This window comes from Xiphophorus maculatus, chromosome 21 (genome assembly GCF_002775205.1).
Source record: "Xiphophorus maculatus strain JP 163 A chromosome 21, X_maculatus-5.0-male, whole genome shotgun sequence".
Lineage (NCBI taxonomy): Eukaryota > Metazoa > Chordata > Actinopteri > Cyprinodontiformes > Poeciliidae > Xiphophorus > Xiphophorus maculatus.
This window is the reverse complement of record NC_036463.1, coordinates 7,139,108-7,157,040: the sequence shown is the minus strand read 5'-3', so window position 1 is coordinate 7,157,040 and position 17,933 is coordinate 7,139,108. Positions and strand designations below refer to the sequence as shown.

At 38.1% G+C, this 17,933-nt stretch overlaps 1 protein-coding gene across 1 annotated transcript in view; it reads right to left on the bottom strand.

Annotated features, from left to right (window-relative positions):
* Positions 1 to 6,825: 6,825 nt before the first annotated feature.
* LOC102224651 (protein FAM49B) overlaps positions 6,826 to 17,933 on the bottom strand; it is a 44,727-nt gene continuing 33,619 nt past the window's right edge. Inside the window, exons 6-12 of the mRNA XM_005798543.3 lie at positions 16,575 to 16,714; positions 14,627 to 14,704; positions 12,239 to 12,355; positions 10,716 to 10,795; positions 10,500 to 10,626; positions 9,609 to 9,679; positions 6,826 to 7,598 (exon numbers count right to left, since the gene is read on the bottom strand). Of these exons, the coding sequence (XP_005798600.1) occupies positions 7,535 to 7,598; positions 9,609 to 9,679; positions 10,500 to 10,626; positions 10,716 to 10,795; positions 12,239 to 12,355; positions 14,627 to 14,704; positions 16,575 to 16,714 (677 nt within the window). The 3' untranslated portion in view covers positions 6,826 to 7,534. The remainder of the gene's footprint in view (positions 7,599 to 9,608; positions 9,680 to 10,499; positions 10,627 to 10,715; positions 10,796 to 12,238; positions 12,356 to 14,626; positions 14,705 to 16,574; positions 16,715 to 17,933) is intronic.

Here is a 17,933-nt window from a genome sequence, read left to right as displayed (position 1 = left end):
CAACTGCAGGCGATCAGAACCAGGAGCTGTTCTCCGTGAGGCGTGACCAGCAACTCGATCGACTTCCTCTGTACTTCATGTTCCTTTGATAAAACCAAACATGGAAGGTAGAGTGCAAAAGGCTTTGGGCACGTTTATTTTTATTTTTTATTTCTGTCAGCAGCAAAACTTTAATGTAATCTTCTAAGATTAGCCTAGATCAGAGTTCTCCAACAGCTTTTCAAATGAATTGCTCTTTACCAAAGAAAACTTAGTTATTTTCTCTAGTGACAAAGTGCCTGAAGATTGAATTTAAAAGTGTTTTTATTTTTTACTTTATCATATGTGCTGATGAACCCAAACGCAGGGATAACGATGAGACAAAACATGAGGAATATGAAGATTTGATCAAATAAAAAGTCTAAAAACGTAAACAATGAAATTAGGCAGCAAAGATATTTAAACATTATGGCTAAATGTGGAAGAAGTGAAAGCGAAGGACCAGAAAACCAGGCTTGGAGAATCTGGCAAGGAATGAACAAAAGGAAAAGTAGATATTCTGGAGTTGGAACAGGTGAGGTTGATTAATTAAATATGAAGAAAGAAGCATTAAAAGAGGGGAAAATGACAAGATAGATGCAAATACAGTAAGAAATCAAGGCTCAATAAAAAAAAAACCAACAACTGAAATATAGCCAAAGGATTATCTTGACCAGACTGTCCAAACCTTTGGTCATGTCGGCCAAAATCATCAGCTCAAAAGTATTCACAAGTAAGAACAATTCTAGAATAAAAATCGGAAATGCTGAGGTTAATATCAAAAATGTTTGAGAAAAGTAGTTTGAGTCTTTCTCTAGCAAATATTCAACTTTACAAGCTCAGAATTGTTTCTATAGAATTTCTGAGATTAATTTAAAAATTTGAGTTTTGTCGAGCACATTTTCAACTTTTATTTTTTTTTGTTATGTTGTAGAAAATTTCTGAGATTTTTTGGCAGAAAATTCCTCCTCTTTTCTTTTTCTAAAGGAAAACCTTTTGAAATTCTGATCTAAGCAAGAATTGACAGTCCTAACCAAATTCTGTTGTAAAGTATAGAGGAAGTGCTATAATTTCAGGAATTATGGCGGCAGAAAACAAATAATTTTGATCCACCACAGAGTAGCATCTATCTGACAGAGATTGAAGCTGATGGAAACTCTTCAGGTGCAGTAAAGCCAGTCTGGGTGGAACAAAGCACATCCTGAATATGATTAGTGTTTAATTAACCTTCAGACCTCGATATTACTGAGGCAGACTGAGATCAACTTTAAAGGAAGAAGAACAAAAGGCAGCAACGTCCAAAGAAAAGACGAAGAGAAGGACGTCCTTCAAGGAGCCTGCAAACCTGCCTCTGAACGCCGCTCAAAGAAATAATTACTTCCTGAAAGCGCTTTTCAGTTTTTAGCTTTGTTTAAATAAGTTGACACATTTTCTTTTTCTTTATAAAACAAAGAGATATGTAGTTATAATCTTTGCAGATAAGGAACTAAATCATTATTCACCAATAACCTGCAACAATAGCAGAAAACAGATTAAACTCATTTATTACATCATTTCTTCTCCAGTACATAACTTTACATATTTATTAAAACTGTCAGTATGTCCTAAAAGTATAATATGAGACAAAAAATGGAACAAAAAATAAATAAATCTACCATTTGCAGAATCACACCGTTCCCTGTCAGAAACAACCAATCAGAGTCAGGAGGAGGGTCTTAGCGCAGTCAATCATGCTTCTGTATGTTCAAGGTCAAGATTACTATGTACTGCAGCTGTGCTAATGGCGGAGAAACAACCCAACGTTACAGAAAAACCTGGTAATTTCTTGAAATTCCCCACAACAGATGAAGAGCGTTGCTGGATTTCCCTCCTGGACATTTCTAGTGTTTTAGATCGTATAAACCCTATATAACAAAACATGTTGACATGTTAAACATGTAATTTCACAACAGCAAAATTAGAAGAAATTCTAATTACTTTGAAAAGGTTGCCCAGAAAGTCAGTCTTTATTCCGAAAAAGCATAACCACAAAGCCTTGGGCATAGATAAAACCAAAGTAAGGATTTTGGGGTATAATCCACAAACACCTCATTCCCACTTTCAAGTACGGAGACAGAGGGATGATGATTTGGGAATGTTTTGTAAATTCAATCACGCCTTCAGTCAGACGATTGGTAATCTGTCCAACAGATGAGTTTTAGTTGGTAGCAAATGCAACAAATGCGCAACAGAAACGCTGAAATGAGAAGAATCAAGATGTCGCAAACCTCAAAATGCCTGAAATGATGCAGTGGGGCATTAAGAGAACACAAACAAACATCTGCAGACCAGAAAACACTGAAACACAGAAAGAAGAGTGAGCTAAAATCAACAACCGAATTGATAGATGAAATCACAAAGAAAGCTCATTCCTCTCGATATTAATGCTAAGCGTGGCTCTAAAAGATGTTGAATGCAGGGTGTACTTTCTTTCTGGAATGATTAGTAGCTCACAGAACAACTGACACCAATTAAAGCTTAATTAGGAAATTTAGTTATTTCTTGCTGTGATGAATCTAAACACCTGAGAGGAAAGATGAAGAACATCTCCTCCTTTTTCTCCTCCTTCAGTTAGAGGTTCATCCATCTGCAGAGCGGTGCTGTCGCCTCCGCTGATGCAGGGCGAGCTTCTGCAGCAGAGGTCATGCAGGGACATCAGGCGGTGCAGAACAAGGTCGCCGAGTCCCTGCGAGACAGAATAGTGAGAGCTGCATGCCAAACAGCAAATCTGAGCTTCCCTCTTCCATTTGGAAAACATAAGCCTTGCTTTTTATTCTTCCTCTTTTTTTTTCTTTTTGTTTATGACAATCCGTGATAAAGACGTTGAGCCCCACCCACGATTAATCCACATCACTTCCTCTCATTTCCACGCTCCCCCGTGTCTGATAGTGCAGCGATGCTGCAGAGGACACACCCATCCTCACTCTGCCGCCTCTCTTTGACCCAGAGAAGTTGATGATGCTGCAGTGGAAACACAGACTGCAAGAACACAGAAAAAAGGACATTTCTTCATCAAATAAACGGGAGGAAGTCTGCAATTAAAGAGGGAGGGATGATGGAAACCAAATGGCTTTATTTTCTAGCAGAGAGATGAGTACTTGTCACTAACATCGTGTAATTATGTTCTCTAAAGAGCCATTAGTTATATTAGAGCTAAAAACCAACAAGAGGAAGGAATAAATTAAAAATGACATTGAATGAGTGTGTAATGGTGAAAATTGATGCTTTATTTTCATATTCCAATTAATTTTGTGAGAGATTGTAACTGTTAACGCTTTAAAGTTCTTCAAAAAAGAGGCATTTATAAAAACACCTAAAACCTCCTTTATTTCATGCTTCATTTTGCTAATTTGATATTAAAACTGCTGTAATGTACGGATACATAACCTAAATATTTGAATTTAGTAGAACAAATGTGCATAATCGTCATAAAAGCTTTTTCTTAATACTTTCATGAAAATGTTATACTTGTGCTGCGTTAAAGTTACCTGCGAAATCGTATTTTCAACATGGCGACACCTATAAACATTGTTTTCAGTACTTCTTACAAACATCATTTTAAGCTTTAATTTTAAATTCCACTTTTAATTTGTTTAGCTTAGCGTTGCAGCCGCTTCATGCAGCATTGATTTAAGGCGCACTACTACATGTGTGTCTTGTAAAATAAATACGTTTCCCGTCATCTTACTACTGTTGATGCGAGGAGCGGCCATATTGAAACGCGAAGTCCGTCATAGAAGTAGCAGCTGGCAGCCGAAGTTGCTCCCAGTTTTTCAGCGAGAAATCCGCTTTCGGATAGCGCACCAATTGATTTTTACCATTAGGAAGTTTAAATTTACCAGAATGCATCTGGAACGTGCAAAAGAATCGTTGATTTTTGTGGTTTTAAAATATATTAACAGCTGAAAATGCTCTTCTCTTATTTTTTGTATAAAACCTCCTGAAGCCTGAAGATTGGAGGATCACATTATAAACACCAAAAACTACTACGAACTCTGCAAAGCAACAAAAAGGTGCAGAAATCTGCGCATGTCGGCAAAAAGGTTTTCCATTTAAGACTTTTCCCATTCAGGGACAGACTAAAAAAACAGTTTCTATATAAGAGCTGTTGTTGCCCTGAATTAATCTAAAACCTGATCAACTTTTATTTATTTTTCTTAAAATTCCAGTTGCTTCAACTACATTTTTTTATATTTATTGGGATATATTTATCATTTTATTCAATTATTTAACTTGCCTTTGAGAGTTGCTATTTTTTTTAAATTTCGTTATGCTTTATTTCATGAACAATGACAAGAAAAGAAATTCAGATTTTTTTCTCTTTATGTCCCACTAAAATGTCCCAGATCAAACTGCAAACAGTTGCTTTCAAGTGATGATTTCTATCGAATTAAACAAAAAAATTCTCTTCCAAATCATAAATTTGGAAGAATAATTTGTGATTTACTAAAAACAAAAAATTATTCCAAATTTATGATTTGGAAGAATAATTTTTTTTTTTCAGAAATTCTGTTAGTTTAACACCAGATGTAGCATAACGTACATCTTCCATACGGTTCCACTTTTGTCTTGTCAGTCCACAGAGCATTTTCTAAAGTTTTGGGGATCATAAAGATCCTTAAGGGCCTTGAAACTTTCCACTAAAAACCATTTTTGCCAAATCTCTGTTAAACCTGAACTCTAAGCTAAACTGAGGCAAATTTGGCCTGCAGGGCTTTAATTGTTACTCTTTGTTCTTCTGTGACCTCATGAATGAGTTACTGATCCACTTTTCTCCATTCCTGGATCATGGCTGTCACTGTTGTTCCCCTGAAATCCCAAAACTACAGACAAAGGCTTTATGACTCTTTACAGACTGATACATGTCAATGTTTCTCATCCTTCTTGACCTTCAGATCAGGGCATGGTGAGTCACTTTTTATTACAACCCAGTGTCGGAATATTATGTCTCCATTTCAAAGAAACTTTTCATTTTTTACCCAATTCTTCAGTCTTTGAATGCTTTTGGATGGGAAATTTGCTAATAAATTCTCCCTACAGGGTCAGAAGTTACCACAATCTGGACAAACTTTACTGAGAAAGATCTCTGTTGTCCAACATGCCAAATTATTCAAAAGGTAAAGTAAAGGTCTTCTTTTTTGTGCAACATTTAGTTTTATATTAGATTTTAAAACATTTTAATCTCCAAAGTCCTGCAAAACCAACTACAAGGTTGAAGTTTTTGTATGTGTGGCAACCTGGGGTGGATTTTCTTTATTATGAAACCCAAATGTAAGATGTTAAAGTTTACGATAGGGGAAACCGACAACGCCGCCTGGAATAACTCCAGGAAAATAGAATGGTAATAAGGACACAGGTACGTTCTACTGGAAATGAGACAAGATTCAGACAGTACAAAAAATTTATTAAACTTCAATATGTTGTTTAAATGAACAATAACCTGAAATTGAATGGTTAAAACAGTGAATGCCTTTTTAATGAAGTTGATTATAATAAAATGTTTAAATTTCAAAGGAAACTGAGGCTTACCAGTGGGGGGAAGTAGTGAGGAAAGGGGCAACATCCAGTGAAGGAAAAGGGATCACCCTGGACACTACAAAGACACGGCAAACAAACACACACACACAAAAAAGGGTGCTCCAACAAAACACACGAGACAAGACACCGCCACCAGGGATCACCACCGCCACCACAGAAGCCTCAGTCCCTAAAAGAAAGACAAAAAATGAAACAATATGAGTAAAACAGTGATATAATAGCACTACAATATTGCTTTTTATCCCGTTCGCAGTGCCATCAATGCTCCCGGCAGCGGGGGAAAGTTCATACAAATCTTTTAAAACATTTCGTTATAGGCAAAACATCAGCGAGTGTACATCCAAATATAATAGTCGTCAGGGACTCGGCAGGAAGCTAAAAAAATAGAGTAGATTATTAATACAACTGCTGATAAAAACTATAACTTACGGTAGCTGGTCCAAATTGGTCCAGGTGTTGGAGGAGCAGCAAGGGAGGCTAAACAGATCAGACCAGCTTGCATTAATTGCTACGATAAAAGCTGACAAACAAAGAAACAGCCACGCTTACCCAGCACAGTTCAGCAAACAAAGGAAGTAGAATAAGTTGACGTCATGACGCAAGTAGTCTTGTGGCAGGTAAGAACCTGCTTATATGCAGCAGCTGAAATTGGTCTTAAAGTGGCAGCGAACCATTTATGCTGCTACATATGTTTTCCAGAATGAAGACATTTTAGCCTACTTCATGTTGCCAGACAGGTTCTCTTTAGAAAGTTTTTTGATTCTACAGTAAAGCTGTCAAAAGTGGACCTATTCCAAGTTAATTTATGATTTAACAATTAGGATCTGGTAAGCTTGATGGCTTTCTTCAGCTTTTTAAAACAGTTTGGATTTACTCAGATCACTTTCGTCTGATATTAAAGTTTGTTTGAGCGTCAAAAAGGGCAAAAACAGAAAAAATAAATTTTTTGCTGCATTATACTGAGATGTTCCTCATTATAAAACCTTTATGCTAAGCTAACCAGTGCAGATTATTTGCAAAAGACCCTTTCAGTAAAAGTCGAGCTCATTTCTGAGAAAAACAACCGCTCATGCTCAGGGGAACAGATCTGAATGTTTTTCTCGCAGACATTTTGTGGTCAAACGTGAGAATCTTTGACACTTTTCACATGAAGACTAAAAACCAGCTAAAAGAAATGCGTGTAATAAAACATTTTCTCACATATTTGGCAATAAAAACTGATGGGACTTCTTTTTTTGTAGAAAACAAGAGTTCTACCTTTAATGTCTCCAGCCACATCATATTGTACATTTATAGTACAGATCCCGGATTTCATTTTGATTCTGCACCCCTCACAGTTTAAAGTTTTCAACTGAAAAATACAACAGAACAATGAACAAAAAGACATATGCACAAATTAAAACTTATAAAAATATAAAAACAGTACTCTTAAATCTCATGTTGATAAGTACCATTTCAATAACATAACTGATAAAGCACAACAGAGCAAAATTGAACTATTAGATTTTTTTAAATAGAAGAAAAGACATTTTCATCATGCAGAAGTTGTAATTAAATAACCAATCAAACAAAATAATATATACTTCTCTATATATCTCTCTGAAATTTTCAAGTCAAAGCACTCCCATCCCTTATACAGGGAAAAACAAGAAATGTTTAAAAACACCAGAGGGTCTGCAATGCGTTCACGAGCCGCCATGTTTGCGTGGCCTTGTGTCGAAAACATCGCATCTCAGCGTCATCTGTTTGGCACAGAAAGAGACGTCGTAATGGCAGTAGCATTTTGCATCATAAAAATGGGCGGAGCTGAGCTCATTTTCCAAGAACAACAACAACAAAAAAAATAAATGACAAAAAACAAAACAAAAACATTCTGTGCATCTAAATCCCTCAGGACAGTGAGTGGTGCTTCTCCCCAGCAGTGGTTGCAGCCCAGTTCCTACTGCAGCATGCTCTTGATAGTCTTGTTGGTTGATTCGTCATTCAGATGCTTTGTGGTGTACCTGGGGTCCAGAGGGGAACAGAAACAGAAGATGTAATTTCCAATTAATACTTAAATCGTCATGTAAGCCAAAATTTAGCAAGTCTGAAGCATTTCAGGGCCACAAAATCTGATAATTTTACATTTAAAAACGCAAAAGGGAGTTCATTGTGATTTTTATTGTTTTAACTAAAATAAACTAAGCATGCAATAATTATGAAATCAAGAAAGGGGTCTGATTGTTGACGACATAGGATCCATAAATCATGTTGATGCAAAAAAAACAGAGGCACAAACTTTTCTAAATTTCCTTAATTAAGAAAAAAATATCTTGGTTTGTACTTACAACGTTCTATTTCAAGAATATTTTAAGTTATTGGTAAAAATTTTGAAATTGTTGGTGGAGGAAATTTGCATCATTCTTGCATCATTCTTGGCCCTTGGAATTGCAAAACAATTCCAAGGGCCACAAATGGCTCCAGGACCACACATTGGACACCCCTGACTTAAATCATTAAGAGGTTTTTTTTGGTTGTTTAACAAAAATGGATAAAAACTGAAATATTAATGTATTAAATTGTACAAGACATTGAGTTATCTAGATTTTATCTGATTCAGTCTGCAGAGCGTGATGTTGAAATTACTTACAGGTTTGAATTCAATCAAGAATCACAAATAATGCAAATGACTTGACAACACTTACCACAAACAGTGTGGTGTAACATAATTAATGTCAATTAAACATTCACATTAAACAATTTCTACTTTGTAACCAAAAATTTCCATGCAGTTTCCTGCGATTTTCTGAGACTAAAATAAATGTGCATAAATGTGAAGTGGAAAGAAAATATGTATGGTTTTACATTTTTTGTCAAATGTCTAAAAGATGAAACATACATATTTATGAAGCTCCACTTACTATGACACATCTAAAAACAACTCAACATTTACACTGACTGAAAACAGATGCACAATTATACAACCGTACATCTTTGAAAGGCATTAGTAGAGCCTCCTGCACAACCAACAAGAATGCAGCAAGTAGTTTCTGGATGGTAAGCCAACAACAAAACTCTTGTCTTTTCCAGCAGCCATTGTAAAGCTGTAAAACCAGTTGACCAAATGGGTTGGAGTTCTGCTTGGGTTGCTAGGTAACAGGCTGGAGTTCTGCTTGGGTTTCTAGGTAACGGCGAAGTGTGACTCAACTATTGGGAAGGGCTCATTTTCTAGACGCAAGAAAACATTAACTTATAGCTAAAATGTTTTATTTTTATTTTTCCAAAGTAATTGGACTGTTTTTAGAACCAATTGTGATCCAAATGAAAGTACAAAAACATGCAAAACGTGAATTTTGCATAATAGAACCCCTTTAATGAATCTAAAAATCAAGTGAGTCGCATTCCTTTGACTATTTTTGAGAATTTGTAGATAACATAAAAGTCAGAACTTTTTTGCTTATTCACAGCATGATTTACTAAAGTTAGCTTTTCATTTTAACTCTCATTTAAATAAATATGCTCACAGCGTTAAAGCAGTGAACCTTTTAATCTGGAAAAAGCTTTTTTAAAAAACACATTTATGTGCAGGTGTCTTTTAAATAGTCGAAAATAATATATTTAAATGAAAGCTGTCATCATGTACATTTATATTTTGAAACAAATTACACAGAGAGGATGAGTTTTAAGGTTCAGTAAAGTGACTGCGAGCATAAATCCTGATGATGGTATCGCTTCTCTGTATTTTGTCATCTTGTCAGATCAGAGCTGCAATCGCAGACGTTAAATCTGCTTGTGCATGAAAACGACTGGAGGACAGGAAGTGGTGTCCCGCCTCTGGCCCATTGCAGATGTGGGGTTGGCTCAGATTATGACCCTGTCTGTCTGAGAGGCGGCAACCCGGGCGGCCTTTATTTGGACCGAGAGGGACGAGGTGTCAGATTTAATCTGAGCTGGAATAATGAAGCTCACAGTGAGTCAAGGAGATGAAAACAATCCAGGATGTTCAAACTGAGATGTGACTCGCTGAAGCTCACCTGAGAGCATTGAGAAGGCCTTCTACACTATTTGGAGGCTGATCTTTGAGGACTTTGATGCAGCCTTTCATCTGGAGGGAACAAATAAACGTCTGGATTAGAACGAGATTAAAATGAGATTTAATCTGCAGGAAATGTTCAGAAACAAAATTCTACCTAACAAAGGTTTTAGAGATGGAAGTGCTAAAGTTAATGAAGGAAAGAAGGAAGAAAAGAAAGAAGAAAGGAAGGAAGGAACGAACAAAAGAGATACAAGAAGGGAAAGGAGGGGAAAAAAGGAATAAAGGAGGGAAGGACACAAAAACAAGGAAAGGAACAAAGGCAGGAAGCAAGAAAGCAAGGGAGAAAAAAAGGAAGAAAGGAAGGATAGAAGGAATGAAGGAAGCAAACAAGAAGGGAAGAAAGAGAAGACAAAATGAAAAAAGGTGAAAATTAAAAAACAGAAAAATGGAAGGATGAAGGAAAGAAGGAACAAAGGAAGGAATTATGGATACAAGAAGGAAAGGAAGGATACAGGAAGGTAGGAAAAGAAAAAAGGGAGGAAGGATGCAAAAAATAAAAAGGAATGAAGAATGAAAGAACAAGGGGATTAAAGGCAAAAGGAAAAAGTGGATAGAGAGATAAAAAGACAAGAAATGAATGAGGAAAGAAGGGAAAGATGAGGAAAAGGGAAGGAAATGACCAAAACATTATAGAAGGGAAGATCCAAGGATGAAAGCAAGGAAAGAAGGAATAGAGGAAAAAGAGAAACCACTGTTAGTTGATAGGATAGAACTTCTCTCTATAATCTTTAATTCTTTCCTGGAAAAACTAAAATCATCTCTGGACTTTCCGAGCCTCTGAGTAAGAATCCTGTAAACAGCGTCACAATCTGATCTTTTCTCAGCTTACATCGATTTTAGATGACTTGGCAAAGGCTCCAACAGGATGGACGTAGTCGTACAAGATGATGACTCCGACCATCACCCTGAGACAGAAGGACACCGTGTCCTCGCTGTTGAAACGGCTGCGGTACTCTCTGAAAGAGACGCACAACGGGGATCACAGGCCTGATAAAGAAAAAAAAAACCCGGAGCAGACAGGAAGCAGGTGGAGGGAATCACTCACGGCGTTTCCAACATGACTTTACACACACTCGCCATCGTGCTCAAGCAGTCTGTCGTGTTCTCGATGGGCAGGTTCTTGTTCTGTGGAAAGAAAAAAAGCAACAACTTTTAAATATTTAGGACTTCATCTGGGAGGTGTTTAGCTTCATGTCTCAAATGTAAACAAAGAAACTTAAACAGGTTTATCAGAAGTTGGAGAGAAATTTCTGACTTTTAAAACTGATGTTTAATTTTCAACCATAAATGTTTCTAATTTCCACCAGGAGGAGACGCAGGACACATTGGAGGGACTGTCAAATGAAACTATTTGAAAAACATGTTCCCCTCCTCGCCTGTGGAGGCGCTGCAACTTCCTTCTTTACGAAATGTTAAAAATGGAGAGGCATCAGATTTTAGACATAGGATTTTTGTTTGGTAAAAAACCACAAGCCATTTCTCCTGCTAGCATTAGACTCTCGCCTTTGTTTTGTTTGTATTTACCCAGAATGCCCTGCGTTATAGTGCACTTCAGTCTCTGGTTCCCTTAGAATTCACTTATGCATTCAAACTGCACTAGAGTTCACTACAACCGAGACCGAGGATTTTAGGTGGACCAGAGTTCGCTTTTTTGGTCTGCATCAGAGTTTGACTGCGCATTCACACCTCCCCAAACGAACTGGAGTTTATTTACACCAGTCCTGACTAGCACGCTTTATATCCAGTTCCTTTGTCTAGAAAGTTTGGTTGTTTGGGGAGGTGTGAGTCCGTAACCAAACTCTGGTCCACCTAAAAATTTAGGTCTCATTTAAGGTGGAAGTGAACTCTGGTGCGGTTTGAATACATATGTGGATGCAAGCAGACCAGAGACCGCTCCAACAGCATGAAGTGGACTATAGTGTAAGGCATTCTGGGTAAATACAATCTAGACACACGGATGAGTCTAGCACTAGTGGGAGAAGTGGCTCATGTTTTTTTTTTTTACCAAAGACAAAAAGTTTTTACATTTTGTGAAAAAGGAAGTTGTACTCAGTGTCTTCTTCAGATGTTTTAGTTTCATTTCCTTCAGTGGGTCTTGGTGCAGCGCCACCACAGGCCAGGAAAGGAACAGGCTCTTCATTTAATTTGGTTAGTTTGACTCAGTGCAGAGTGAGAGTACCGCAGCAGCTGAAAATGTAACAAATGTTGCAATTTTGCTCTATACTGGACTATCAGGTATGAAAACACTCTAAGCTTCTCTGTTTAGGGTACTACCTGCGACTCCAGACTGAGCAGAAGTTAACGGATCGAAGCAATTTATTGGTACGACCACTAAGCTATAAAAATGCTTCAATCTTAAACTGGCCAAAACAAAAATAATCCATTTTATAAACAATTGATACATTTTCTCATTTCTCATAAGTCTTACTTGTATCCCACAGTACAGTAAAAGCATCCATACTCCTTATAATTGTATCATTTATCTTCCATTTCACAATTATGCTCTACTTTGTTTTGGTTTATCAAATAAAATACCTGTTAAATCGTCAAAGTTTACTGGCCACTCACCTCTGACACAAACTTCGTTGTGCCGTCACTTAACGCCTTCAGCATGGGTGTGGCGTCAGCGTAGAACAGAGATATCCGATTGGCCAGTTCGTTGTTGACTTCGTTCTCGCCCTCTGCCTGGAAATGGAACAAAATAAAGTCAGACTGACTGTGCTTATTTAACCTGCAAACCTTTAATCTATTGTTCAAGATGTCTGACCTTCATATAAAATTCTGATGAGGACCTTTAGCTGACCCCGGTGATATAAAAGAACTGTTATCAGAGCAAATTTGAATGAAAAATGTCAAAGTAATAAAACAAAAGGTGCTACTGAACGAGTAATCTAAAAGCCATCTCTTCCTGCTTTCACTGCATATTGGAAGATAGAAGTAGAAACCATTAATATCTGGTGGTTCGAGCAGCTTCAGTGGAGTGTGTGTTTGTGCATATAAAGAGATATTTTCTCACATGAAATTATGACAGGAAAACACTGATATGAACCGTTTCACCCCATAGTTTTCCAGCTGCATAAAACACCTGGCAGATAACGGAGAACAAGGCGTCTCTTGAAGAGCCTGAGCTAAATTCGTCCGCATATTTAAAGCAAAACAACAAGGGAACATTTCCTGCCGTCAAGAGAAACCCTGACAGGACGAGAATAAATCGCCCCAAACTTTCAAACCAATTCAGGTTTTAACGAATCCTGACGGATGTGTTCAAAGACCGCCTGAGCGGGACAGATGCGTTTCATCTCGGATGTCTGAATGATTCAGTTCTCTGAGCGGTGACTAAACCGGGGGACGGCAGCCGGGGCGTCGTTCAGCGCTGACAGGCTCCCAACGACGGCTTGTCTGGGCCCGTTTCCCCAAATGGCAAACTCAGGACCGAGGGGAAGAATGCTTCTGTCAGACAGGTCACAACGGAGACCAGACTGTGAAATTTAAACTACCGCCTTAAACAAGCAGCAGACAAGGAGAGATCAGCTGGAGTTCAGCATGAAAGATACAAGACAGCGAATGGCTTTTTGAAGATCAGTAATAGCAGAAACCTTTAACTGGGCCGCTTTAATGGTCCATAAAAAACAATCGGCTGTTAAAACTTTTTAAACACCTTCTTTTTATGCTGTAGGGTTATATTTGATTCTCTCTGAAGCCATCAGATCTGCAAGGGAACAAATCAATGGGACAGTTCTGGAGCAGGAAAATCATTATTTCCTGTAATGTCAGGCATGAATGGAATAAACAAGCACCTGGATGTAACACTTAGTGCAGACGAGAAAACAGAAATGGGACTTTTCATGGCCGATATTAACCAGAGGGGTCAGGTATTCGACAAAAGCAAGGCCAAACATGCTCCAATAAGCTGAAAACAACCAATTAATTGACTGAACAGCAACTCAGGTAGTGAAAAACCAGATTCTTTCCAATTCAAATTAAATGATCCAAGTATCTTCAGAGTCATTTTGGATGGTGATGCTTTGGGTAGGAAGGATCCCCAGTAGCAGTCAATCTCGTAACTAATCTGAAAAGGCCTCTGATTGAAGACTGTGATTTCATGTTAACAGCTCAACATCCTCAGCTGTTAGCAAGCACTGCTAATCCACCTCATTTGCTTTCGCAGCTCCTCTTTAAGTCTCCTCGTACATTTAGAAAGCCATACAGAGAGATGTTGCCTCTTAATCGTCTGTAGAGTCGAATTAACTTCAGTATTTTTATGGTCAGTTGTTTATTTTTTTAATTAAAAGAGAATATATCTCAGTTCGTGTGGGTTTCTCTTGTAATCTTTGTTTTAACAAGAGTTTAATCATTTTCCTCAGAGAAAAATATTTTCTCTGAGGAAAATTTAGAAGTAAATAATATTTAACTAGCAAAAGAGATATGATCCTTCAGACAGACTTTTAATAGCAGGTTTATTAGTGAACATTAATATTGTTAAATGAATCTGATGTATTTATATTAAAAACAATTTTGGAAATGTTTTTTAAATTGTTAGAAAGTCAACAAACACAAACAAAAAGATGGAAACTCTTTAAATTTGTAGTAAATAGGCTTGTCTGACCTAAATGGGTAAAATTGATGTAACTGTTTCACAAACAGCAGAGAAAGAAATCATATCATTTGTTTGGAGTGCTTTTCTTTTGTCCTGAATATTTTGATCCCAAAGCACTCTTAAGATCAACTTATGAGGGATACGTTTAATTTTTAACAAGCTAAGTGCTTTATCACATTCCCCAGTGTGTACCCAACTGTGTTTGTGTTGTTTAGTGATGAAAACACCTTTCTTGCTTAACTTGACTTTCTGTAGGAATGGCTGTAAATTTTGATCTGTAAAACTAAAAGTTGACAAAAACAAAAATTAAAAGTTGGCGCCTCCTCCTCCGTCCAACTCTTTAATGAAAGCATCCTCACCGGAACGTTATTGATCCGCATTCGGCTCAGGGTTCTCCTGTAGTAGCTGAAGTCGTTCTGAATGGCAGGATTTGTCATCTGGAAGAGAGGAGAAACGGGGAACAATGAGACGGGTCTGCTGTGGGCCGGCGAGTTCAGGATCAAACCCGCTGCTGCGCTGTCATGACAGAACGTTTTAGCCAGCAAAGCAGAAATGCAGCTTTGGGCAGGAATGACATAAAAAGAACACGGATACAATTACAGCTTTATTTGCTGAACTGAATTTAAGTCGTCTGACACCGATTCGGCCCCTTGCATCCCCGTCCTCCCTCTCCTCCTGTCAGGAGATATTTGGCTTTTTTCCCTCATTTTAAAAGAATCAGCTGCACCGTTTCTGACAGGAGGGTAAAGCTAAAAAAAAAAAAAGTCTCATTAAGTCGAAGCACAGCACAAATCTGTGACATTATTTACACTCAGAGCTTCACACTTACTTTAAAATATGAAGCATCTTATTTTGACCTCCTGCAAAAACTAAGCTGTCCAATGAGAGAGCTTCTTACAAAACGGTACCACCAGTGAAAGCTCATTATGTGGGTAATTATCCTCATTCCTGTACGAACCCGTCACTGTCAAAGCTGCACTTGCAGCATGTTAATCCTGCTACAATGGACTGGTACTTCGTCTTTGTCCACTGCTTCCACCAGCGGAGACAGTCTGCACTGCCAGGGCGGGGCTGCATGCCACTCAGACGCTCTAACTAGGTCAGAAGCCCGCGCACGGATGTGAAAGATTGATGAATGGGCCAGGCATGCCACCTTGCACCCCCCATCTTCATGTTTTATCTTGCCAGGCTGGGTGGTGGGTACTAATTGGGGTGTAGCCTCGGGGAGTCAGGGAGCCGTTTGTGTCTTGGAGTGAAGAGCAAACGAGTTCGGGATTACGTGTCGTTACAATGGGCATTTGAGCGACACCTACGCTTGATGTGTGAGACTTTGAACAGCGTTTCATTAGCACTCTGTGGCTGATTAGAGGCCAGATTCCTCACTTGATCGCTTATAGAAACACGACACAATCAGAAGCAAGACCAAGATTAGGACAATTTCCAACCCTCAGTCTCCCAAAAGTCAATTTGTTTGTGTCTCAGCAGAATAAAGCAAACATTAGTGATGGTATGAAAGGTGAGAATTTCATCTTAGGCCTGGTCCACACATATATCTGGGAAAACTAATACATTTTAAGCATTTTGGCCTCAGTTTAATCAGTTTCTGCAGGTTTCACCAACTCGCCAATTAAGATATTTTAAGACCATTAGGAATAAAAGTTAAGATTTGTATCACTACAGAAATAACCAAAAAAATCACTAGTACTGTGGTTACTGGTATGTGCAACCGCTTCAAGTTACAAGACGTGAAGATGTCTGTGAGTGACTGCAAGTTTTGCTAGAAGTAAAGTTCCACCAGAAATAAGAAAACTACAGAATATACAGGATTAAATCCTCAAACCAAAGAGGAAATTTGAGAAAACTCTGCATTTGTATTTGCGTGTTTACATGAAAAAATAGAGATTTAGGGCATTACAGTCTGTGATAAATAATGCACCAATATAACCTCATCGACATGTTTCCCAGTCGTCTTGTGTTTTATTAAATTTATATTCCAATACATTTTTTAAAAGTATTTCAACTTCTCTTTCTGTCCATACAAATTAACCTGCTAGTTTCAAGTTTAATTTCTAACAGGAAGTTATAATCTGTTTGACTGACATAGGTGTTAGCGCTACACTGCCCCCTATGGGTTTGGCATGTTGAAAACAATGCTCAGTGGTGTAATTAAGCAGGTTTATGTGGAGGTAAACTTTCATGAAACCGATCCCATGTGTAAAATGTTATTTTTTAACGATGTGGCAGAAATATTTGTTTTATAAAGACTGTACTGAGTGTGTACAAAGTCATAGACAGAAACAGTCGAACCTTCAGCTCGTCAAAGCGCAGGGTGAAGTGCAGGATCTCGGCGAACTGCTTCGCCAGCGCCTGTTCCCGCTCCAGGTGCTGGGTCGGGTCGCTGTACGTCTCGTTGGTCAGAGCACCCAGCAGGCTGTGCAACGCCGCTTCTGTCAGAGAAAAAACACATTTAAAGACGTTTATTCTCACAAAAAACAACCAAGAGAAGGTACTCAAACAAGTGGTGTAGCTGAACTTTGTACCTTTTTCCATTCGAGTGCAAAGCTAACGACTACAGAAGCTAAATATTAGAGCCGTCAATATTAATGCAATTAATCAAAAACGTTTTATTATTACATAATGCAGATTAATCACATTACGTATTTTGACATAAAAGCCTCTCTTCCACAGAGGGTTACTTAGTTCAAAGAAAAACAAAAACTTTTGGATAAAATGAAGGTAGTATGTAGTTACTTATTGCAAACTACCAGCTTATTTTTAGCATTTCTAAATTACGTTTGAAACAAATTTATTTCTTTTAAACAATCCTGTATCTGAGAAACCTGGAAAACTGAGAGCTACCATTTAGGAAAATTAAGATTTTTTCTGAAACATTTTGTGAAAACATGCATTAATCATGATTAACCACAGCCCTAGAGTGTTTAATCTGATAATTATTTTTTTATTGATTTACAGAACTGCTAAATATGCAGACATAGAGCTCAAATGCACGGCGTTTTGAGATATGAAAGAAAACTTATTTATAACACCTCTTTGTGATATGAAAATTATTAAATTATTCACCAAGAGGAAAACAGACACGCTTAACTCCACAGAGAAGCATCACTCTCTAAGGGGACAAGTGGATGCAAACTGAAGCTGCTGCCAAAAAAATTAATCCCCACAGCAACAGATGTCCTCACTGCAGGACATCTCCCCACATTGCTTAATTTCCCCCAAAAAATACAACCTAAAACTTCACAAATGCAAATATCATCCTAAATTTTACTCTCAGGATTCAAAGGGACACAAGTTAAAGCAAGGAAGGATCTCCCTTCTTCTTTGGTTGAGGTCAGGAAGTGTCAGACTAGATCGCGGTAAAGTTCCCGTGTCTGATTGTAGCGAAGCGTCAGCCGGCTGAAGCATCCTGATTCTGGGCCAGCGGTGAAATCGCCCAGAGGCCAGAGGCAGGAAGACGGGGTGCAGGGCCTCTCCCGTTCAGATGCAGATGAGACATGGGACTAATTATCTTATTGGCATGGAAATAAGAAGGGAGGAGGGGATGGCATGATGTCATTCAAGCAGGATTACAGTCATTGTTTTGACTGTGCCATGCCTCGACATTACATACCCATGGTCAGATAATTAGGGAGGCATGAGGAGGGCCGG